This window comes from Ambystoma mexicanum, chromosome 3q (genome assembly GCF_040938575.1).
Source record: "Ambystoma mexicanum isolate Mex_15411 chromosome 3q, UKY_AmexF1_1, whole genome shotgun sequence".
Classification (NCBI taxonomy): domain Eukaryota; kingdom Metazoa; phylum Chordata; class Amphibia; order Caudata; family Ambystomatidae; genus Ambystoma; species Ambystoma mexicanum.
In genome coordinates this window covers 213,563,758-213,589,056 of record NC_090926.1, presented here as the reverse complement: position 1 = coordinate 213,589,056, position 25,299 = coordinate 213,563,758, and the positions used below count along the sequence as shown (strand labels likewise).

General features: G+C 50.0%; 1 protein-coding gene across 6 annotated transcripts in view; it reads left to right on the top strand.

Annotated features, from left to right (window-relative positions):
• Window positions 1-25,299, top strand: part of R3HDM2 (R3H domain containing 2) — a 2,186,793-nt gene that overhangs the window by 1,872,973 nt on the left and 288,521 nt on the right. For all 6 annotated transcript variants that reach the window (XM_069653574.1, XM_069653576.1, XM_069653575.1 and 3 more), the window contains one exon: window positions 1,423-1,595. In XM_069653574.1, the coding sequence (XP_069509675.1) occupies window positions 1,423-1,595 (173 nt within the window). The remainder of the gene's footprint in view (window positions 1-1,422; window positions 1,596-25,299) is intronic.

Genomic DNA, 25,299 nt, shown 5'->3' with positions numbered 1-25,299 from the left:
GCATCCATCGCCCTACACCCCCCTGTTCACTAACCTGCAGTTCACCCCTGGGCACAACACCACTACCTTTCAAGATTGGCAACAAGGGGGATGCAGGATGTTACGGGACAGGTTCGAGGGGGGCCAGGTAAAGCAGTTTGAACAGTGTAAGACAGAATTTGCACTGGGTGAAAGGGAAAGGTTTCGCTACTGCCAACCTAGACATTGGCTCAGCCATCCCATCCTAAAGCAAGCCACAACTCGACATCTATCTCAGCAGGGAATGCTGGGGACAAGCACTTGATCACAGCCATATATAGGCACATGAAGGCAGGAGAGGATCCTCCAGTGCGGCCCTACATGAAGAATTGGGAACTAGCTACCGGGTCCGCAATTGAGGATAATGACTGGAGTTAGTTATGGAAGCAGAGATCAAAGCTAACAAGATCCCTTCAAATAAGGGAGAGGTGGCTGAAGTTGCTCACTCAGTGGCACCTGACCCCCTCCAGACTTCACAGAATGTACCCAGGGATCTCCCCCCTGTGCTGGAGAGAAGGCAGCGCTGTGGGTACGTGGGAGCACATATGGTGGGAGTGTCCAAAAATCGATAATTATTGTGCGGGGATCTGGGACGCACTTAGCCAAGTCCTGGGACTTAACCATGGGGGTAACAAAGGTCTGGCGATACTGGGCTTGGGGGGGGGGACCCTGGCATCAATTAAGACCAAGGCGGACCGCAAGATCTACGCAATGATGATGATGGCCGCGGCAATGGTTCTAGCTCGTAGATGGAAAGCAAAGGACCCTCCACAGGATCACGAATGGGTGGCAAAGATGTGGTCCTTGTTGGCACTTGAGTGGCTCACATACTCAATATAGGGAGAACATCGAAGGTTGAGGTCGGACTGGGACTCCCTACTTTCATATGTGGTGGATGGTACAAGGCAGCGGTGGTGCCCTTGGAGCATGCGGCTATTGGGCATAATAGATGCCCCCGATGCAGCAGACTCATGAAAGGGCATAACAATTTAGCTCAGTCCATTCTATAGGGGCTTGGTAGGGGGGATGTGGGCGGGAATGGCTCTTCTGGGGAAGCAATGCATCACTGGACTTTTCTCAAACCCTCGGTGGGCGAGGGGGGGATTAAAGGGGTGGGAGTTGGGGTATGTTGTTCAGTGTGTTGTTCTGTTTATGGAAATACCAATAAAAATCAAATTAAAAAAATGTGCATCAATTCAATGATAGAACCCCTTGAATTAGTTCTGTGAACAGGGGGGGGTGACTGTGGCATGGGTAGCACAATTGAAATGGGATGTTTGGTGTGCAGATTTATTTCACCCTGTTGAATAGTAGTTACTTCAAATAGATTCCCCGTGCTCCTATAAATAATTATGCACTTCCAAACACTAAGCACTGTTTTCACATACTCGTGCTTGCTCACAGGTGTCAGCCCTTCTGGACCGGGAATGGTGGTAATGCAGCTGAACGTTCCTAATGGCCCACAGGCCACGCCGCAAAACTCTCCCATGGTCCAGTGGAACCACTGTAAATATTTTGGTCTGGATCACCGAGGGCAGAAAGCGGACCACTTGTTCAACCCAGATGCTAACACTCAGGTAAGTGAAGACATTGGGGGGGATGTACTCATGCAAAAATTGTTTGTCTTCATCTGCTGAAAGATTTCATGTTCGGTTTCTCTTTTCACTATTGTTTTAGTAGTTTTTAATCTGATGTAATAGCTCCTGAACATAGTTTAGTTTATTATTTGATAATGCGCTCCAAACCCAGGGGTAGCCGGGCGCAGCAGTTACAAGAATACTTAAGCTTAGTTACATGCAATAATGCATAAAGAATATACAGTAAAGGTGTTCTTAACAATTTAACAAGCAGGTATATGGGTATAGGATTAGGGGTGTTCCCCTACAGCGAGGAAGTCAGATCGGGGATCAGGAGTGACATAATAGTTATTCGCAGTGGTTGGCCAGTGGTGAATCCAGGCCGAGAGAATTAGTTGGTTAGTTGTCGTTAGACCAGAGCCACTTTTTCACGTGGCGTCTAAAACTCGGGTATGGTAGGTTGGCTCTCAATGCAGGGGGGAGGGCGTTCCATGCACAGGCAGCTTTCACAGGGAAGCTGGCTCCGCCTGTTTTTTTTAGTTTAAATTTGGGAATTTCAAGTAGGAGGTGGTTAGATGCTCTTGTGTGGTATGTGAACGATTTTCTATTTAGTCTAGCCGAAATGTAAGGAGGAGCAGTGGTGTTCAGTCCTTTATGGGTGACGGATAATGTTTTGAGGAGGACTCTGTCGCTAATTTTTAACCAGTGATGATCTTTCCTAGTGTTGGAGATGTGTGCTCTACGGGGTATGTCCAGAGCTGCTCTAAGGGCATTATTTTGTAGTGTTTGCATTTTGTTTATAATAGACTTGCCTGCGCCCGAATAAAGGGCGTTACAGTAGTCTAATTTAGACATTACTAGGGCGTTAGCTAACGTAATGCAGTTGGTTTTGGAGAGGTAAGGTCTGCAAGCCCTGATTAATTTGCAAATGTAGGCCGTAGAGGATGCAAGGGTGTTAGTTTGTTTTTTGAGCGATAGTGTTGCATCCAGGTAGAAACCTAAAGTTTTTACCTCAGTTGCCACTTTGATTATGTTACCATCAATATTAAAGGCACGGTAGTTGGGGCTAAGTTTTTTAAGGTTGGAGTCGGAACCCAGGATCAGTATCTCTGTTTTGTCGTCATTCAGGCAGAGGCCGTGGGACGCCATCCATGCTTCAATGAGGAGATACATTTTGTTTACTAGAGCTGTATCTTCGACAAAGTTGCCAGAAAGTGGTATGAGGATCTGCGTATCGTCCGCATAATTGGTGTATGTTATCCCCAGTCTGTCAAGTTTGTCGAAGAGTGGCTTAGTGAAGATATTGTACATTGTGGGGGAGACACATGAACCTTGTGGTACACCACAGGCGATATGTATTGGGTCCGCGGAAGCTGAAGGGGAAGAACACTCATCGTCCGGTTGGCCAGGAAGGATTGTACCCAAGCTATCGCTTCACTTGAGAAGTAGGCGGCAGACGCTAGGTGGTTGCATAATACTGCATGGTCCACCAAGTCATAGGCCGCCGATAAGTCAAGGAGGAGGAGCATAGCTGTTTTAACTTTATCTTTCAACTCGTCGATTTAAGTCGTAAGGTCAATTAGGGCCGTTTCAGTGCCGTGTAGTGGTCTGAAACCAGATTGGCGCGATCCTAGTAATTGGTCCGTCTCTAGATAGTTTTGTATCTGGAGGTAAGCTACTCTGTTGATAATTTTAAGGAGAAATGGTACCGTGGTGATGGGCCTATAGTTAGTGGGGATGGCTGGGTCAAGGGTCTGTTTTTTAAGGAGGGGCAATAGCCAAGATTCTTTGAGGTTGGTGGGTACAGTGCGAGTTCTAAAGGATGCGTTAATTAACTTAGCTATGAATGGTGCTAGGTCTCTAGCTGCGTCCTTGATGATTTGTGCAGGGCAGCCGTCTCCTTGACAATTGGAGGGTTTCAGAGAGGATATCACTTTTTCAGTTTCCACTATGGATATGTTGGTGAATCTGAATGGTTCACAATTGAATTGGGTGGCTGTACTAGGTGTATCAGGCAGTTGAGTTGCAGTGGCGCTCAGTGAAGCTTTTTTCTTTGTGATTTTAGATTGAAGAGTTGTAATTTTGTTGGCTAGGGGATTTTGAATACTCGTGCACCATTTTTTGTCCTTAGGAGCATTGTCAATGGGAGCGATCAGACTTTGCATTTCCCGAAGGATGGAGAAGAGTTCTTTCGAGTTGGAATTCGCTTTGCTGATTCTTTTGTTGAATGTGTCTTTTTTTCGTTTGGATTATTTCCTTCTTAGTGTTTGGCAGGGTTGTCGAGGTGTTTTATTCTCAATTGACGGTGTGTGCCTCCAAATAGCTTGTAGTTTGCGTTTTTGGGTTCGTAGTTCTTTGAGATGGGGGGTAAACCATGAGTTAAGGTGGGCTTTTTGTTTACTTTTGCGTTCTTTGATAGGGGTGATGGCATCCAAAGCTTTGGACATAGTATTGTTAAATGTCTCAACTAGCGTATTGGGGTCGGTGTTGGTGGTACTGGCTCTAAGGTCAGGCAGGAGAAGCGGAAGTAATTTTTCAGCCGTAATGTCTTTTTTGCTTCTAGTGAGCATAGGTGGTGCTGTTTCCAAATTGGCTGGTTTAGGAGGCTCTATGGTGGATGAGAAGCAGATAAGGTGGTGGTCAGTCCAAGTTTGTGGTAGTATGTTAGAGATAGTAGTGGTTCAATTTCTGTTGGCTATCCAGTCTAATGTACGACCTTTTATGTGTGTGGGGCTGAAACATTTTGGGTAAGGCCATGATCGGTTAAGATAGATTGGATAGAGTTGGCCTGTTTATCCTCAGCATCATTGAAGCCCAGATTAAAGTCGCCTAGCAGAAGGAGCTGGGTGGAGTCTTTGAAGATGTTACTGAGGAGGATGGATAGGTCTTCTTCGAAGCTACCTAATTGGCCTGGTGGTCTGTATACCAAGAGGACCGTTAGAGTGCTATTATTTGAGATAGGAATTTTAGCCGAGAGAAGTTCACAGGATGTGATTTCAAGGTGAGGGCAGAGTCTAGCAGATAATTTAGTTATGGCAATTATGGCCAGGCCACCTCCCCTAGAGTTGGGGCGATCAACTCTTAGTATGTTGTAATTGTCAGGTATGGCAATCATGAGTGCAGGGCCTGCGGCATCATGGAGCCATGTCTCGGTGATCGCAAGAAGATCAAAGTCATCCGCAAGGATGTCAGCGATTTCCATGTTGTGTGCTACGAGGGATCTCGCGTTGATGAGGGCTCCTGACAAAGTGATTTTTGAGCTCCTCATGGCTGGGTAAAATTAGTAAAAAATAAGAAAAATGTATATCGCTTTGATGCAAGACCTCTCGCCAGCTCTCTCCATATGCCCACAGGTAAGAGAAAAATCTGCGTGTTTTATGTTGTAACACTTTTCCCTCCCTGGCTTTCAACCTTTTTATGCATACTTTCTCTAACTCGGACTGCACCATTTCTTTCTCCAGCTTTGGATCTTTCATCGATTACAATTCTCTCAGTATTTTCCTGTCATCAGATTGGAAAACATCAATTTTTATTTGCTACAGAACAAGAAGTAATATTTTATCTTTTTGGAGTGAAATGCGATACATCTGGAACAGTTCCTTGTCTTCAACGCACCCTCCTTTTAGCACACATGTCTTTGCCACAATGCTACTCCTATGTCCTGTCCCCTTTCCTCCATACTGTATGGGCGTCTCTCGCTAGGGACGGGAGACAGAATCTTTTTCACCAGAAAAAAATCTTCTTCCCCTTTAAATTTAGAGGCGCTCGGGGCTGCAGCCCTGGGAGCATGTGCTCCCCTGACTCTGCCCACCGGCGCCACTCCTCGGTCCTCTTTTCCACGTTGACGGGAACAGACTGCTTTCACCAGCGCTCCTGGGTTTGTCTTCGGCCTTGTAATTCCATGCACTTTTCCCCAGACACTGTCTTTCTTTCTTTAATCAGGTACTCTGCCCTCTGGCGCCACGCTCCTCTCCAAAGAAGGGCCTCTGTTTTCATCAGCATGCTGCAAGGGCGACTCCTTTCTGAGCGGAAGGGACCGTCCAGTTTCTAACAGCACATGTACCGAGGCTGTTTCAGCTACAGGCTGCCAGGCCGAGGGGTCGCCATATCCTACCAGTGAGGTCGCTAAGGGACTGCAAGATTCTTCTACCGGATCTCAACCCGAGGGGCTACGCCCTACTACCAGACAAATGTCTGAGGGGGCGCCTGTACGCAGCACTACCGGTGAAACAGCCGAGGGCAGGACGCCTACCAGGACCCAGCCTGAGGTGCAGGGTAGCCCTCAAACTCCATCGCAAAGAGTCCTGGAGGAGGCTGGGCCCAACGCGGCAAGCACCATGACACAGGCACATGGCCTGCTGCCCGACAAGATGGCTGCCGCGCCAGACAGGATGGCCGCTTGTCCAACACCACCACCCTACACAGAGCAGGTGGAAGAATGAGTTTCGAGGTTTGACTGGTCTTCACCAGGTACGTGGCCTACTGAATATCCTTCAACATCGCAGGGCAGATACACCAAGACGAGCGGGCAGAGTACGCCCAGGCCTCCTCAGCCTCCGGGTCCCGCTATTCCACCCAGGCTACCTAGCATCCCACTGGTCTGTGAGGACAGGGTTTTTGAGAAATTCCTCATGCTTATGCGATCCCTGCAGATGGAGCCATCCTTCGGGATGCGATCAGGGACATGCTGCCTCCATTCCCTTCCGCCAGCACCCACAGTCAACCCGCCTGCGGCACCTCGGGCCCCAGCTGACCACTCCAGAAGCCATGGTTCCGGCGCCTCTGCCTCCAGTTCCCCAGGCGGCTCCACTCCAACCTCCACAGCCTCAGGCTCCGGTCAGCACACCTCAGCCCTCGGCACCCAGTACTCCTCCATCCGCTCTGGACCAGCAGAACACCTTGGTGAACACGGATGAGGAGGAGGACCCAGTCACTCCATCGTCGGCCAAGGCGTTCCATGACCGGCTTGCAGGCCTAGCCGAGTACTTGGGCCTTCCACAACCAGTGGTTGAACAGCTGGAGGTAGGAGTCCTGGCAGAGTTCCTCACTTTATTCCCCGGAGCTAGGAGGGGGATGCGAATGCAAAAGGACGTTGTAGCCTTGGCCAAGAAGGGGTGGCTTAAACCCCATTACAGGCAACTGGAGGGGGAAACACTCTTGCTCTCGGCGCACCATCAACCACACTCCTCAGTGATTGCTGCACCCTCTATCTACTCAAAGCTGCAGTCGTCTTCAGCCACCTCGTCCTCGGCGCTGCCAGGCAAGGAGGAGAAGATCTTCGAGGCGTATGGCACCATCGCCAGTCTAATGCAGATGCCATGCTCGCAGCCGTTAACGAGAGGCTTTGGCCAACTTCCTTCCGGAACTTCCGGTGCACAGTCGGGCATGCTTCAGGGCGGGGGCTGGCCGAAGCAAAGATGGTTGCTTAAGATATCATGGAGTCCACAGTGGCGCATATAGTCCCCTCAGGCCATACCATCTGCATCGCCACGGATAAAATGACTGCCTGGCTACGGGCTACCAAATTTAACCCGGACGTCCAGGAATGCATATTGGACCTTCCATCCAAGGGTAGTGACCTCTTTCATTCCACCACCGATAAGGAGCTTGATAAGAAGAACATAATTTCCCAGACTGTGAAATCCTTATCTATCTTCACGAAGTCCACGCCCAAGACGTACAGCCAGACGCACCAGCATTCCGACAAGGTGCGGGCCTTCAGCAGGTTCTGGGGCTTCCAGGGACAACAGTCCAGGCAGCCTGACCGGTCTCCAAGTCAACACTGCTGCAAACACAAGGCTTGGGAATAAGGGCTTTTTTCAGTCCCCCTCTTCAGCCCCAGCCTCAGAGGGAAAAAAGAAAAAGGCATGACGATCCCCTCCGGGCCCACATGTTTCCGGTGGGGGGCAGGCTTGCCCTTCACGTGCTGCATTGGTGCATGACATATGCGGACCCCAGAATCCTGTCAGCAGTGTCCACGGGCTACCTACCGGAACCCCCCACCCCTCCTTACTCTCCTCCATTCCCACAGATTGGGACAACAACTCTAGAGATTTGCTCACTTATCCAGAGTCCAGCAGTGGAAGAAATTCCAGCTTTCCAGCGGGGTATGGGCTTCTACTCCAGAATTTTCGTCATACACAAGAATCACCAGACTGGCCTGAGCGTTGTGTTGGACCTATCCACCCTGAACCTTTCCCTCGTGCTTCAAAAGTTCAAGACGATTACCCCAGCAATTATTGCGGAGACACTGTGTGGATTTGCTCCCTGGATCTGAAGGACGCTTATCTACACATCCCGATTTGGCAGCCCCATCGATCCTTCCTGAGGTTCAGGATCATGGGCTTCCACTTTCAATACAAGGTTTTACAATTTGGCCTTAATTCAGCCCCCAGGGTCTTTAACAGACTTATAAATAGTGGTAGCCCTCCTTAAGGCTCAGGGGCACCATGTCTAGCCGTATCTAGACTACTGGCTTGTCAGGGTGGGATCCCTGGAGGCGGTAAAGCACACCACCTCAGCCCTCATGAATACGCTACACTAATTGGGATTTTCCATCAATCTCAAGAAGTCTCAGCTGGGACTGACACAGACTCTACTGTTCCTGGGCCTCATGTGGGATATAAACTCTGAGAGAGTCTTTCACTCGGAGGACAAGATAATGGCCATCAAGAGGACCACGAGTCATTTTCTCAACAGAATTGAGACATCAGCGTGGTGGTACCAGCACCTCCTGGGTATCATGGTGGCGAGTCTTCTGCCAGTACGTTACACAAGGCTAAAAATTAAGAGATTACAGCTGCACTTCGCAGCCTCATGGAGTCAGGAGTGGGGTTCCCAAACGGAACTTGTCAGCATTCCTCCTTTTCTCCACCTTGTCTGGTGGAGCACGGACTGCAACTTGAGGACAGGCAGGCCCTTCAGGCAACCAGCAGCGCAGATTACCATCACAAAAGACTCGTCCTTTCAGGGCTGGGGAGCTGCCCTGGACAACCACAGCATCCACTGAGTTTGGTCTCTTCAGGAACAAGAAGCCCATATCAACTGGTTAGAGCTGAAGGCCATTTGGCTGGCTCTCAAGGCCTTCCTGCCCCTAATCAGTGGCAAGACGATCCTCCTACAAATAGGCAACTCCACCAGCATGTATTAGATCAACAAGCAGGGTGGCACCAGGTCTCCTCTAATGACCCTGGCGGTCAGCATCCGGGAATGGGCTCTAGCAAACGACATACACTTGACAGCGATCCACCTCCGGGGGGGAGTCGAACCTGGAGGCGGACAGGCTCAGCAGGTTGGGTGCAGAATATTTCGAATGGCAATTGAAAGATCAGGTCCTTCAGGGGATCTGCAACAGATGAGGTCATCCGCAGGTGGACCTTTTCGCCACCTGGTACAACAGGAAATGCCCTCAGTTCGCATCCTGGCAAGGACAGGGCCTAGGCTCTATGGGCGATGTGTTACAGATACAGTGGAACAGCATGAACGCCTATGCCTTTCCTCCTACTCCCCTGGTGAACAGGGTGATTTGTAAGATAAGGGAGTCCCGTCCCCTCCGTATCATTCTGGTAGTTCTGTGGTGGTGGGCGAGGCCATGGTTCTCGGAGCTGCTCAGCCTGTCGGACCAACCTCTGATGCACCTTCCACTGGGCCCAGCTAACCTACTGTCGCAGCTGGCGTATGGTCATTCACCCCACCCCGCAGAGGTTGGCCCTCGCAGTGTGGTTCCTGAACAGGTCACATTAAGGCATCTGCATCTCTCGCGGGCTAATCTTCACATCATACAGGGTGCTAGGAGCAATGCTACTAGGAGCCATTAAAAAAGCAAGTGGACCTATCTGGCGGCCATCCCAGCCTACCGGAACTCGGAGGAGGAGGTTTTTTCATCCGCCAACCCGGTCGTTAAGACATTTGGCGGGCGTCACCAGGCTTTACCCGCCCATCAAGAAGCCACACCCCGTGTCGGACCTCAACATAGTGTTGAGCGTCTTGGCGCATAAACCCTTTGAGCCAATGGTGTCCACGGACATCAGACTAGTCACCACTAAGACATCCCTCTCGGTGGGTCTTACGTCTGTATGCCGTGTCAGCGAAATTCAAGCTCTGGTATCTTCAGAGCCATACACTACCTTTCATAGGGACAAGGTGGTCCTCAGAACGCATCCCGCGTTCTTGCCTTAAGTAGTCTTAGTTCCACCTGAATGAAGAATAGTACTACCAACGTTCTTCGCAGACCCCAAGGACGATGCTCTGTTTAGATGTTAGGCGCGCCCTAAAGTTCTAGCTGCACAGAACCGAGAGCTTCTGCAAATCTGAGGCTCTATTTTGTCACCTTCGGTGGATCAAAGCCAGGTTATCAGGCTTCCAAGGCCTCCATAGCAAGGTGGATAGTTTCGGCCATTAAGGAGGTCTATAAGGGGCAGCACAAACCACTTCCGGCAAATGTGCATGCCCACACTGGCGGAGCCAAAGCCACGGCAGTCGCGTTTCAGAGACATGTCCCATGGCAGGTCATCAGCAGGGCGGCCACGTGGGCCACTCTCTCGGCTTTCTGCAAGCACTACGGTTTGGATGCCGGCTCCAGATTAGACGCGGCATTCGGGCAGGCAGTATTAAGGAACTTGTTTTCTTAAAGAGGGTCAGCTCTCCATCCTGGGACTACATTCAGTTGTAATAGCCCATACAGTATGGAGGAAAGGGGGGGGGGGTGTAGGAGTAATTATAAGTTACTCCCATTCCTCCATATGTCCCACCATCCTCCCCCCTAATAAAACTAGTTTCATTAGGCAATGGTAATATTGTCGACGCGTCAATGTGGACTGAGGAGTGGCGCCGGTGGGCGGAGTCAGGGAGCATATGTTGCCAGGACATCACCCCTGTGCACCTCTAAATTTAAAGGGGAAGATTTTTTTCTGGTGAAAAAGGTTCCGTCTCCCGTCCCTAGCAAGGGACACCCATACAGTATGGAGGAAAGTGGACTATGGACTCGGCGTACGTTAGTCACTAAGGTGAATCATTTTTGCACCATGGCAAGATTTCCTTTTATTCAGTGCTGTGCATCTGCACCGTTATCTGCTTGGGACCCTTTTACCCCAAGATCACATTCCTCCCCAAAACAAGATGGTGAACTTCCTAAGTGGAACGTGTTACTCACTGCTCAAGACTGCATAGGAGCACCACAGGAATTTGGTCTGTCACGGGACCTTGTTCAGTGACTCACCTGTGGGGTCTGTCATTGCCATATATGGGATAGCTTAATCTCCACCCTCTGGTAAATCCTGTTAAGGGTCATCCTCGTCTAGGGCAGTAGGACAATGTAATCTCTTCACCCATTAAATATTTTGGTTCATCATGGTGTGTCCTTGCAGAATTATCAATATAGTGCTGTTGCAGAATGCTTAACAAAAGAAAAGAGTGCAGAATGTACCCCCAGGATAGCGGTCTTTTGTTTAGTACCTAGTATCCTACCTGTTTGAAGGATTCATGTCTTCTGCACAATTTGTTGACGTACTCATTATGTCGCCTTCCCCGGTATTCCAATTCCAACATTGGCAATGTGTCTCGAAACCAAAGGGAATTCCCTTGAATGGTACTGACAATTGGACGGCCTCCAAGTATGTGAATTGCTGGACACCTAGTGTGTTGAGTACAGAGTTTGTATTATCGTGAAAATGTAAGCAGTGCATGCTCAGGATAACTGCTCTGGTGGGGCGCAATCTCGAGGGTCTTTTTTTGAGCATTTTCAGGAACCGCTCTTCCTCCCTGTTGGCTTGAGGTCGGAGGCAAGGAATCCTTTGGTGATATATTTCAAGATTCTCTATGTAGGCCTGCCATTCCCACCCATGGAACAGAGGCCCATTGCCAGTTTGCAATACACTCTGCAGTCCATGCACTGCCAGCATTATTTTCAAGTTTGGAGAATGACCGCATTGGTGTGAGTGCAGGGACCAACTCCACTGCCGGATACCTGAAGTCCTCTTTCATCAGTACCAGTAGGTGATCTTCTGTTGGGAAATGTATTTTTATTTATTTATTTAGTTTTTGTTAGGCAAGGTTTGTATGCAGTACCCTTTGGGACCACTACATACAACTAGAACTACAGGTGTAAGCAAAAAACAACCTTGGGTATAAGTCTGTACTACACAGTTTTGGTAGCGGAGCTGAGCAGCCAGGTTTATCTCAAGAGGGGAATGTAAGCAGTAATGTTACACAGAGGTCTACAATCACAGGTGTTCAAATAAACTTACACTCAAGGTTTCTTTGATAAATACGTATTACTTTATCTGTCAGTTATAAAACATTCATAAGAAGGAGGCAATATAATCACACACAAATATACTTCAATACTACTTCAGAATACTTTTCAAGAGGAGTAAAAAGGCAAAGATTATTAGAACATGAAAGGTTGCAATTATTCTTAGACAGTGCAAATACCTTGAGTTCACCAGAAGAGTCAATTCAACAGGCTAGGCCAAAGTCAATGGGCTAAAGTCTTGGATAGGAATAAGCGGTTCTGGAAAGTAAACGGTAAAGTCTCTGCAAAAGTTCTCAGAAGTAGTTTGTAAAAAGAACCACCATATGTTGGGTCACAAGCTGATTAGGCCTGCGAGTTGCGAAAGTTTCAAGCACTTTCGCCGCGAGAGGTAAGTACTCAGTCTTGTTTCACAGTACCTTACAAATGAAGAAAAAGATGCAGCTGGTGACCTCTGTTCCTGGCAGTTCCTGCAGATCTCACTGTTCCTGTGCCTCAGTTGTGGGGACAAGGGGAAGGACGTCAGGGGACTCCTACACCTCACTGGGACTGGTCAAAAAGCTTGCAACTGGCAAATCTTCAATTCGGTGGCTATGAGTAAAGCACACAAACTGGTGTCCCTCTCCCTGGTTATTCGGTTTCCTGCAGCACTTTGAGGAAAAGGCAACCAGCTCCAAGATTGGTATCCAGGTGGCTTACTGTCGAGTTGATTGGTCCTACCAACTCAAAGGGAGAAGTCGTCCTTAGCAGGGCTTCTCTGTCGAGATGAACTTTGGCGATTCGGACCTGCATCAGGGCTTCACCGGGCAAACAAACGGTCCAGGAGTTGCAGCAGCCGTCCTCTTCTGGCTCGTCTTCGGTTCTTTCGTTCCAGTGGTCGACTATGCCTTCCAAGCCAAGAGACTCGCCTTTTATTCAGTTCCCTCCCATTCATTCAAGCCTAGCTGCCACTCACCCAGAAGGGTGGCTGCCCTTGCCGGACAGTCAGCCAGCCAATCACCACAAAGTGCATTTGGTTCTCCTAGGAGACAAAGCACAGGGTGTTTCAGGCACCTCCTTCACTTCCTGCCCACCCCAGACACTCTGGCGCCAGAAGCGGTCTTCACTCCTGAAGCCTGCCAAAGGCGAATGAACAAAGGAACCAAACCTGGTTTGGCGTGCAGAGACAAACTCTAGAAGGACCTTTCCAAAAAGAAATGGTGAAAAAAGACCAGGACCTGTTTTTACAGAGGGAGCTCAGACACTATCTTGAAAAACATGGCTCCCGTGATTTAACGCTACCGGCACTCGCAGTCGGGAAAAATCTTGGTAGTTTGTTGTAAAACCACTGCCACCAGCCATTCTGAGAGGAGAGGGTAGCATTTGACTGCTACATGAGTATCTAGACATGGGGGATAGTAAGTAACCCCTACATCACTCTATTGTAAGATAGGGTGTGCTGGGTCTAGGAATAAAGTCAATTTCATTTCACTTACTCTGGGAAACAGTCGTTTATCCCAGAGAAGGTATTTATACCTTGGGAAGCCTAAAAGGCTTCCCTTTGCCACTGCACGGAGGGTGCTTATGACACAAATGAAAAGATGCCTATGGAGTTGGTTAGACTCCATAACCAAAGAGTAAAACACATTTCAAAACGCATGAGAGTAAAAAAAAAAAAAGGGTCTCGCACTCTCCAGGTAAAAACATCAAGTCCTCAAAATCCAGCAAAGTTGCTGGGGGTCTCTTAGGTAAAGGGAATTAGCAAATTTTTTGAGAATTCTCCCCAACAGTTTTAAAAAAACATTACAAAATTACATCAGCAAATTGCATCTTCAAATTTGATCATCAGTTGCACTAAAATATGACCTTAAAAACATTTAACTTTAAAACGTATCATTTTCAAATTACTTGCATTTACACTATCCAATTTCCATTCATCATGATTCAGTTTACTAAATTATACTGAATATATGCGTGTCTCATTCTCGATTTACGCCTTGAATCGATTCACACAATAGCTTTTTTTTTATACATATTCACAATTGATAGAGCCTTATATGTACTGCCTGGGATTCAGAGTTCAAGCAGAATAACCAAAAGGCATCACTTTTAATATTATCATAATCATGTACTAGATGACCTAGATTTATCATGTATTTGGTTCCTAAGCCAGGGCACTAGGAAAGTATATGTTGATGTGTCTCCAAATTATATTTCTTACAAATTCTGCATATTCTCTCATCTCGTGGTATTTTTAATTGTGCCCCCGTCACTGCTAACAGGGGCAACTGATTAGTTCTTAACCTCAGTCGAAAGGATCTGACTGCAGGACTTGTACATCTTCTTAAGTATGCTTGGATCTGTAGGTACTTGTGTACTACTCCAGTCACACATTTGTGGCTACTTAATAGTTCTATGTGTTCATAATTACGTACCCAGTCCCAAGCCTCAATTTTTTTAAACGAATATTCGCTTCAGTATCTCATCTGAAGTCTTTTGGATACTCTGGATGCCAGCCTATGGTTGTAAATAGTGTTTTAGTTATACTCTCAAAGCTGTCATTACTGGTTCTATTTTCTAGCAATCGCAACAGCTTACATTGTGGAGATGAGTGTATTTTTAAGTGCTGGGTTCCACGTTTCTTCAACAAAGTACTTTTCAATTATGTTAATTCCAATTCCAGGCGTATATATTGAATTGCAGTTGGCGGTTTCAGTTAAAAAATCCTTCTCCAAATTCATCCTTCCAATACATCTAGCCATGATAGTTCTTTCATTGTAAGTGCTTCCAAACCATATAAGATCGTTGGGCTAAAACATTGTTTATATAACATTTTAATACCTTCAATTGTGAACCCAGCCGTGTCTCTAGCAAATTTTGATTTGCTCAATTAATCTTAAAGCTTTTATTTTCTATTATGTGTTAATGTGTTAGTATGAAATATTATTGCTCACATTTAATCCAAGATATGGCTAGGTATTCACATATTCTATCTTGCCCAGCTCAGTTACGAAATCGGGGTGGGAAGCTTTTTTTATTGAGAACACCATTATTTTTGTTTTGCCCATGTTTATTTTCAATGTATTCTCTATTGCGTATTTAGTTAGCGAGGTGAACATATCTTTAATACCAAGATATGTATAATTCATTAACACTAGGTCGTCTGCATAAAGTAGTCACAGTATAGATGACCCTCCTCGTTTAGGGCAACAACCAAGCGTAGGTACCAGCCACTCTGGCAAGTCTGCCATATGTAGGTTATAAAGTAGCGCTGCCAGAGGGCGTCCTTGTCGCACTCCACAATAGATATCAATGGGTGTTGTGGTGCTACCATCTACAGTTAGCCGTACTCGCGCTTGTGTGCCTTGGTGTAATCGTTCTAGAATATCTACCAGCCAGTATGGGCAAACCCAACTCTTTCATTTACCCCATAATCTTTGCTGATCCACGCTGTCAAATGCAGCGGATAAATCAATAAAAACAACATATAAAGTTGACCCCGCTGCATGACTTGTTTCATCAATAATAGTCTAGTATTCTTAGATTATGGGTTGTGCATGCGCCAGGTCTAAATCCTGTTTGCGTGAAGTGCAATATGTTTCTGATGCTTGTTGATCTGCTTAGAATCACATGCTGTGCGTATGGTCTGACATCCAGTGGTAACCGCAGAGTATTGCATCTTGCCTTTCAGGGATCGAAAGGGGACGTCGGCATAGGCGTGTCTGTAACACTATCCCTATTGTGATGTTTAGTATACCCAAAATTCCTCACGCGTTGAGGTCCCTCAGATTGTTTTTTTTCCACCAAGATAACTGGTCGCCCTGTTGCGGAGCTCTTCATAACAGACATTGTTAATCCTTGTTTACCGACTTTGTCGGTTATTCCCCCTATAATCACTTTGACGGTATCCAGATATTACGACGAAGACTGTGGGAACATTCAACGGCGGTAGACTTAGACGCCTGAGATCCGGCGGCTGTGCCATCCACGTGGCCGGGCCCTCTGGCCGGCCTACACAGTAGGGAGAGGGGTCAGGGTGGTCATATCTTCCACTATGTCTCTGCTCTGTCCCCCTCTTCACCCTCTAGATCTGGTCATCACCTTCATTACCTTTCACTATGGAAAGGACATCATTTAGGTTTTGCTCCTCGTGCAGGATTAGATACACATGGAAGGATGAGCATGTTAAGTGCAATAACTGTCTGCACCTTGACCACAACGAAGCGCCGTGCACGGCCTGTAGACTCCTTTGACCTAAAACCCTTAAGGAGTGCCACGTTAAGTGGTGGGCCGCCTACGGCATGTCATGGGCTGGATCTTCTTCCCCCCCACCACCTCACCTGCCAAAAGTGATGGGGGTATGAGTGATGACCAAGCATCCGTATCGGATGCCTTCGACCTTACGATGGACATCTCTAGGTCCGCCACGCCCATCCGCGACCCCACTAGGCCTGACACGAGTCACGCTAATGGGACAACTCCCGGCGACAGGGGTGCACAAAAGAGCCACACTAAAAACACAACCCCAACCCCGGTTCCGCTGAAACGGGCGAAAGCGCCAACAGGGCCGCCGAAAATTTTGACGGAATCCTCTGATCTTGAAGATCAAAGGCCTTCCACACATCTGCAGCAGTGTCGTCTTGCGATTGGGCCTTTAAAAATTAAGGTCGCTACCTCAAAAACACATTTGGCTGGCAAAGCGCGCTCAGCTGATGCTCCGACGCCCTCTAAGGAGAAAGACAGAGAAAAATCTAGGCCTCCTACTCGTATGGCACACCCCACTTTGACGGACATCGCCGAAAGCATTGTGAGGACGCGCCACAGCACCCCGATGCTCAGGAGGACTACGAAGACAGTCATGAGCCTTTGTCCAGCACTATTAACACATTTCGGCGCCATAGGGAGGGAAGTGAAGATTTTCCACCCACTGACCCTTCTGTTTCATCTAAATGGACCAGGGAGAAATTTGAAGGGTGCATGGACAATTTGGAAAGGTTTGACTTGCTTTCAGAGCACCCTACCCCTAAGAGACCTCGGGAGGACACCACTTCTGTGTCAACTTTAAGTTTTTTTTTTTTTAAACACTTTTTTATTTTTCTTAAACAACATTCCAAACAATACAACCATTTAGGACATTCACAATCAATATTAAGGCGTTCCATTATTAAATACACTTTACTGTCCTCCCCACTCCCCCCCATCAACTTGAGCTGTTCAACCAGTGTCATCCCCCTGAGCTTCCTCATGTATCTCTGACATCGTCTCATCCATGTCCTCTGCTTCACCCTCGGTTTGGTGGGAGTTTACCATTGAAGCCACCAATTGTCTCCAGGCCATCAGGGCACCTACCTCCTCCTCCCCTCCTCTAGTGGCTTCTTCATACCAGGCCACCGATTCTGCCTCCGTCCACTTCAGGACGTCCGCCCACCACATCTCTAGTCTGGGCCTGTGGGCTGCCTTCCAGCCCATTGCAATTCTGCGCTTGGCCAGAATGTAAGCCAGATCCCTCATGTTGCTAATACGCTTTAGGTTACGGGGCCTGGGAAAGCTCCCGAGCATGCATGCCCAAGCAGATCCAACATCAAGCACCACCCCATTGTTAGCCAGTCTCGTTTTCAGTTCTATCCAGAATCTGCTCACTTCCAGGCAAGCCCAAAGCACATGCAACAGCCCAGCCTCCTCCTCCCCACACCTGGGACATTTCTGTACAGTCGAGCCCCCAAACCTAGATTTTCTGCCGGGGGTCAAGTATGCCCTATGGGTGACATATAACTGGATCTGCTGAAGTCTCGCATTCCGGGACACCTTGTGGTACCTCTGGGCTCTGTCCCATTGGCCATCTATCATGGGTTCTCCCACCTCCTCCTCCCAATCGTGCCTCAGCTGGAGCAGCTCCCTACCCACCTTCGTGCCCAGTAACTCATATATCCGAGATATTTCGTGCCCGCCCTCTGAGACATCGTACATCATTTCTATGGTGGCGTCAGGTTGTTCTGCAAGTACTGTTTCGGGCCACCTTTCCCTCAACTGTTTCATAAGTCTAGTGTACGTTATATGTTGGCCCGTATGCACCCCAGTCTCCTCCATCAAGCTCTGGAATCCCACTGCCTCCCCCTCCCGCCATATATCACCCAGGGTGGCCAGGCCCACCAGTTCCCAGTATTTGCAGATCCCTTATCAACTGGGAGTCTCCCCCACATAGCACCACCAACGGGACTTGTTGAGAGGGCGGTTCCGGGTCACCCACAGCTCGCCAGGCTCTGCGCCAGACCTCCCAGCCCAGCACCAGCAGCCTCCCCCTCCCCGCCACCTTCGTCCTGGGCAACCACACTGTCTCCCTAAGGAAATACGGGGCCAGGTCTCCCCGCAAAAGCCTGGCTTCTGCCGACTCATTTTCCGACAACCACCTGGCCACGAATAGTAGCTGTCCCGCCAGATAATTCAATTCAAAGTTCGGCAGGTTGATACCCCCCTTTTCTCACAAGTTTTATTTCCAGAGCGCCACCCTGTTCCTGTAGTTGTGCCAAATGAAGCCCCTGCACATGCCTTGAAGTTTAACAAAAAAGCGTTTGGGAATCATATCCGGGACATTCACGAAAAAGTGTAGCAGTCTGGGCAACACAACCATCTTAAGCAAAGCTGCTCTTCCCATCATGGCCAGGGGCAATCTGGACCAGAACACCATACTGTTTCTGATGCCTTCAATCGCCTTCTCCGTGTTGTGTTTGTGCTCTGCCTCGATACTGTGGTATATATTTATGCCTGGGTATCGGAACGTCTCGTTCTGCCAGGGTATCTGCAAGATGGGCAACTTATCTGGTGGGATGCCCCTGTATCTACCCAGGGGGAACACGCTGGACTTCCCCGGGTTTACCGATATGCCCAAGAGGGTGGCATAGCGGTCCATCACCTCTAGGACATATTGCAGGTTCTCTTCCGGGAAGCGCAGGTAGAGGAGCATGTCGTCAGCATACAATATCATCAAATGTGTCCCTCCTGCCGTTTGAATCCCCACCTCCCCATATTGTTGCCTAAGGCAAACTGCCAACGGCTCCAGCGCTAGGATATATAACATGGGCGACCATGGGCATCCCTGTCTGGTCCCTCTACTGAGTTGCCATTTGTCTGAGATCACAGTGCGTGTTTTGACCCTAGCGATCGGGGAACTGTATAACATCTTGACCCATCTCATGTACCCCGACCCCATCCCGAATCCTCTCAGGGTCGCCATCAACCATGGCCACCTAACTGAATCGGAGGCCTTGACCGCGTCCAATGACACGATGGCCAGTTCGCCCGGGTCATTTTCTGTTTGGTCAATGATATGGTGTAGCCTCCTATGATTGTCAGTGATGTTTCTGCCGGGGACGTATCCTGTTTGGTCTGGGAGTATCAGTTTGCCAATCACTAGCTTGAGCCTATTGGCGAGCACCGCAGTGAGTATTTTGCTATCCTGGTTGAGCATCGATAAGGGGCTATACGACCCACAGTTTGATTCCGGCTTGCCCGGTTTTTAAGAGCGGGATGATCACCGCTTCTCGCAGGGACTCTGGCAACTCCTCCCGTTCGTAGGCCTCGCTGAGCATGGCCAGCAGCGGCTGGAGCAGCTCCTGCCTGTACGCTTTGTATAATTCGCTAGGCAGTCCGTCTGACCCAGGCGCCTTACATGTGGGTAGGCGCTGGATCACTGCGTCCAGTTCGTCCGCGGTGATTGGGGCCTCTAGGCTCGCTCGTTCCAGGTCGTCTAGGGTGGGCAGGCCCATATCCTCTAGTGTTTACAAAATTTCTAGGCCCATGTCTCCGCCTGTATCCTCGTACAAGCGTTTATAATATCTGAGGAACTTTTCATTCACGCCGTCCTTGGTATCATAAATCTGGTCATCTTCCCCCCCCTAATAACTCTAATCACTGACCGGGGTGTCTCATTTTTATATAACCAGGCCAACAATCTTCCCGGCTTGTCCCCGCCCGCATGTTGCCTCTCCACGTATTTCTTATAATTCAACTTGCATAGTCTGTCCCAGAGCTCTCCGCTAGCCCCCTGCAACTCCCTTATCCTTCTCCCGTCTTCCCGGGAGGTCCCCCCTTTACGCATCAAATCCTCTAGCTCCCTTTCCGTATCCTGTAACTCCCGTTCAATACCCCTTTGGAGCCCCCTGGATTTAGTTATAGCTACCCCTCGCACCACCACTTTGAATGCCTCCCATACCGCTCCTACTGATTGAACACTACCAGTGTTGATGTCGAAGTATTCCGTGATGGCCTCCCTTAGGTCCTCCCGGAATCCTGAGTCCTGTAGAGCCTCGGCTCTAGGCCTCCACGTCGGGATACGTGCCCTGAGGGGGTGGTATCGCCACTCCAGGACCAGGGGGAAATGGTCCGAGAGCACCCTGGCCTTTTATTCTGCTCCCACCATTTGTCCCGCTACCTCCTCAGGAGCGAACACGTAATCCAACCTAGTATGCAGGTCGTGCGGCGCTGTGTAATGCGAATACTGCCTGTCTTTTGAGTGCAACATCCTCCATACATCCACTAGCTTGAGGTCTGACAACAGTGCTCAGAGTGCTTTGGCTGCTGGGGTTGGTTTGTCCAGCTTACCATCTGACCTATCCACCCTGGGGTTCAGGGTGCAATTAAAATCACCCCCCATAGCATCGCTCTGCCCAGCATGCAGCAGATTTTTCTATATAAAGACCTGAAATAAGCCGCTGTGTCCTGGTTAGGGGCATATAGGTTTATAATGTTCACTTCACGATTTTCCAGGAGCCCCTCCGCCACCACCATTCTCCCCTCCGGGTCCACAGTGGACCTAAGCAGCTGAAACGGAACATGCGGTGCCACCCATGTGACAACTCCTCTCACGTATGCTGAATATGTGGCTCCCACCACGCTTCCCTTCCATTTCCTCTTAACCACCTCCAATTTTTTTTTTTAGTGAGGTGGGTTTCCTGTAACAAAGCGATGTCGACTGTCATCCTTCTGAGGTACATCATCACTTTGTTTCGTTTAAGGTAATTATTGAGGCCCCGCACATTCCAGGCCACCACCCTGAGATTACCCGACGCCATGAACATGGTATCCTGCCTCTCCTCTTAGCTTTCCCTTCAGCTCCCGATGACACCGAGTCTGGCTCCTTACCCTCCCACCCACAACAGCCTCCCCTCCCCTCCCTTCCCAAACTACACTCCACTGCACACAACCCTTCCCCACCCCCTCCCCACACCACCCCAATAAATGCCCAGCTCTGTCACTGGATCTCAGGCCCACCCGCGTCTGGTCCCTCTTGGAAGCACCGAAGGCTAGGTCCCCGCGGGGTGTCACCAAACTACTAGTGACCTAACTAAGCTTAATACTATGGGGGGGGGGGAGCTCCCGCTCACCCGGTTTAGGCTTATTCAGTTCAAACGGATCTTACAAGCACGTACTTTCCAAACAACACTTCCCTTATAAACCTTGCTTAACACTATATTCTAGTCCCAGTGTCTCGCGCTATGTCACCCTGGGTGAAACGGCCGCGTATTACTTATCTTCTTCAGCTCCCGTCTGGATACCCGACTCCTGGGGGCGGCTTTGCATGTCCAGCCACCCCATGGCGTCCTCTGGGGTTTCCTGTAGAACACCTTCAGCTTGGCCGGGTAAAGCAACATGTACTTGTGGCCTGTTTCACTGCTCTGAAGTTCATTCTGCTGCGCTGCACCTGCAGGGTGTAGTCTGGGTATGCGGTTATTTTCGCTGGCCCCCTTTCGATCATTCCGCCTTTCCTGAAAAATTCAAGTACTTTCTCGCGGTCTCGGTAATTCAGGATCTTCGCGATCACTGGTCTGAGAGGGGTCCCAGGAGGAGGCCTTCTCGTCAGCGTCCTGTGCGCCCTTTCGACAGCAAACCCTTGGGTCAGCTCCCCTCCAGTTATTTCCTGCAGCAACATGGTCTCTACAAATTCCGTAGGATTAGGCCCTTCAAGGCCTTCCGGCAATCCAACGATGTGGATGTTATTACCTCTGGCACAACCTTCTGCTTCTTCCGCTCTGCTCTCGAGGTTGCCCACCCGCTGCACCAGGGCATGAAGTTCCGATTTGTGGCCAGCACAATCCACCGTGTTCGGGGCCATCTCCTTTTCCAGATCCCCGGTGCGCTCCGCCAATGTTCTCACGTCTTGTCTAAGGAGGTTTACCTCCTCCTGGACCGCGCCGACCTTAAGATCCAGTGCCACCTTCAATTCGGTCATGGCCAGCCCCAATTTAGTCTCCCAGGCAACTTTCAGGTCTGCAATCGCAGCAAGTAACTCCTGGATTGTGCCCAGAGCCTCTGCAGTCCCGGTGGTAGCTTTGCCCTTGCTCCTGGCCCCTTCAGCACCCGGCAATTTCTTAGCGTAATCATCTGTCGTGGGCTGCTTGCTCTTCGGTTTCATAGTTCTGTTGGCCATCTTGCTGCGCCAACTAGGTGTGTGCAGCCCTGTCAGTTCTCACTAGAAGGTCTGCGTGGTGTTGGGCCGTCCCCGGTGTAGAGGGCCCACTCCAACTGTGTGGGGGCTGTGTGCCGGCTTCCTGTCGCGCTCCTGGAATGGCCTGTGTCCTCCCACGTACCAGGTCTAGATCAGTGTTATTTCAAAGGCCTACGCTGCGCTCCTCCATCCAGGCCCTGGTATTCAGAAGCGTTCACTTGCTCCCCACCCTACTGCTCCAGGCCCCGGCAGGACCCCACAGCTACTGGGCCCAGAGTCGCGGCACCGACGCCTCTTCCGGACCCTGTACCGGCACAGGCTGCTTTCTCTGCGCTCTCCGGAGCTCTGCGAGTGTCACAGGATAAATTGCTGGGTCTGCTTCGTGTTATTGATGGCGGGGCTCGGTGTCCCCCCACCTTCTCCAGGCTGTTTGTGTTGATGGCTCCAGCCCCGGCGCAACCCCTTCCGCTGCTTGTCGCAGTGGATGCCGCCTTATGTAGGAGGCCCAAGCTCGCACGCGCGTTCCAAAACTGCATGCGCCTCCACTTGTCCCCATGCGGTGCCACCACGGGGCTCAGCTGGGCGCCTCCCGCGGCGCACTCCAACCATCAAGTGGAGCCCCCAGTGTCCGGAGAGGCCCTCACCCCAGGCCTCCTTATTTTGTTTTCCGTTGAGCCAGGTCGCGGCCAATCAGGGCCCCCACCAGAGCCAGCCGAGTTTCGGCCCTCCACTCGTGGCCACCTCGGACCGCCTCTGGCACTATCTCTCAGGCGATCCGATCCCCGTGGGCGCCGGCACTTTTCACCCTGTCTGCCCCCCCCCCGGCTCCAACACCGTGGGGGCTTCTGCTCCGCCGGGCACCGCAGAGACCAGCCGCACAGCTCGGGGGCGCAGTGCAAGCCCCCCCGCCGCCTCGTGTGTGGTAGCGGCGATTCAGCCAGGGGCGCTCTCCTTCCACCCTCCGCCACATCCTGCAAGCGGCGCAGGCAAGGTCCACCCGCCACTTCCTTCTCCGTCTCGGGACCCGGTGTCCTTCACCTGGTCCGACAGGCCCCCTCCAGCCGAGTCTCGATGTAGCTCACGGGCTTATTCACGGCTCACACCACCTCTGTGCGTGGCCATGACAGTGCAGTCAGTTTACGACCCTTTTGTCTGTGGTCTGCCATCTTGGCCGTCTCCCGATCTCAGGTGCCCGGCTTTCTTCTCGGGGTCACGGCTCCTCCAGTCTGCAGCAGATCAGCCTCGCGCTGCACTCAAAATGTGCCCCGGACCTTTGTATGTCCCGGGGTGTGCTGCCTGCATGCTATTTCGCCCGCAATCTTCATTTACTTCAAGGATCGGTGGCGGATCCGCGGGAGCCCCCAGAGAGCACGTCCTTTCACGTAGCCATCAAGCCACACTCCCATGTCAACTTTAAGGTTTTCTGTAAATTTAGAACCTTCCACCCTGAAGATGAAATCCACATGGACACATATCAAGACATTTATGATGAGGAAGGGGATACTACCTTCCTACAGGACTACACTGCGGATGACCAGGCGGATGCCACGGAACACTGGGAGGACACTCATCACATTGAGACGGAGCCATGGGCGCTCCCTACTCACGATCAGGACACAGATATCCTATGTTTGGATTCCCCTCCTTCCACTCCGGCCTGCCAAGCTTCACCAGTAGACGATCAGATGGCTTTCAATGGCCCTCAATATAGTATACCACCACCAGGAAACGGGCAGGAGTACCCCTTGCTCCAGGAGAGGCACCTCCTGATAAGGAGTCGAAAAGACTGTATGCCTTGGGTAAGCGAATTACCATGGCAGCTGCTTTTACCACGCGCATAGCAAACACTACGTTGCTTGCTAGTTATGCCGATGCACAGTGGAACTTAATGCAAGAAGGTCTCCAGTAAGTGCCTGAACCCGCAAGAACCAAATTACTCGCTATCATTGCCGAGGGCAGGCAGGTCAACACAAATGTAATAAAAACCACGCTGGATACTGCAGAGACGGCAGGAAGATCCCTAGCTCAGGGCACCCTGCTCAAACGGCACGCTTGGCTCCAAAACTCGGGCTTCAAGCCAGAGACTCAAGCAGCCCTTATAAATAAACCTATTGAGGAATCTAAGCTCTTTGGTAAAGCAGTCGATGATGCTCTAGAGACTGCCAAAAAAAGAGCATGAGACTCTTAAGTCTCTTTAACAAATCACTCAGAAACCCTCCCACCAGAGGGAAGCGGTTCCCGTCTGTCCTTTTGAGGCCAATCCCGTTCCTCACAGAACATGTACAATACAGGAAACAACTGGAACTCAGGGCAGGGATCCAGCACCCCCGCCAACTATCCAGCTAGGGATCAGAGGCGCGGGAAGGGTAGAGACAGAGGCCCCAACTCCAGGGGAGCCACAGCCTCTAGTCAGAAATAGGGTCCCCTCCTATGTCACCCCGGTCGGGGGGCGCTTAACATCTTTCCTTTCGGCATGGGATGGAGTTGCATCAGACCAGTGGGTCCTAAAAACAGTTGCCCATGGGTACTGTGTGGAATTCACCCGACCCCACAATTCAGACCGCCCAAGACAAGACGCCTGACGCCAGACCATCTGCAAATTATGAAAGAGGTGGAAGCACTGCTGGAAAAGGACGCCATAGAAGCCGTCCCTATTCTTCAAGTAAACAAGGGCATTTATTCAGTGTACTTCCTTGTACCCAAAAAGGACCTCACCATGCACCCTGTACTAGACTTGCACCCAGATAACAAATTTGTCAAACCTCAAAAGTTTTGTATGGTAACTCTGCAGGAAGTAATGCCACTGTTGAAACAGGGGGATTACATGACAAAACTGGACATGAAAGATGCATACTTTCATATTTCAATGTTGCCAGCACATAGAAAATATCTAAGGTTCGTGATAGAGGACAAGCACTATCAATTCAAAGTCCTCCCCTTCGGCATTGCCTCAGTGCCAAGGGTGTTAACAAAGGTCCTGGCAGTAGCGGCAGCACACTTACGCAGACTGTCCGTCCCGGTTTACCCTTACCTTG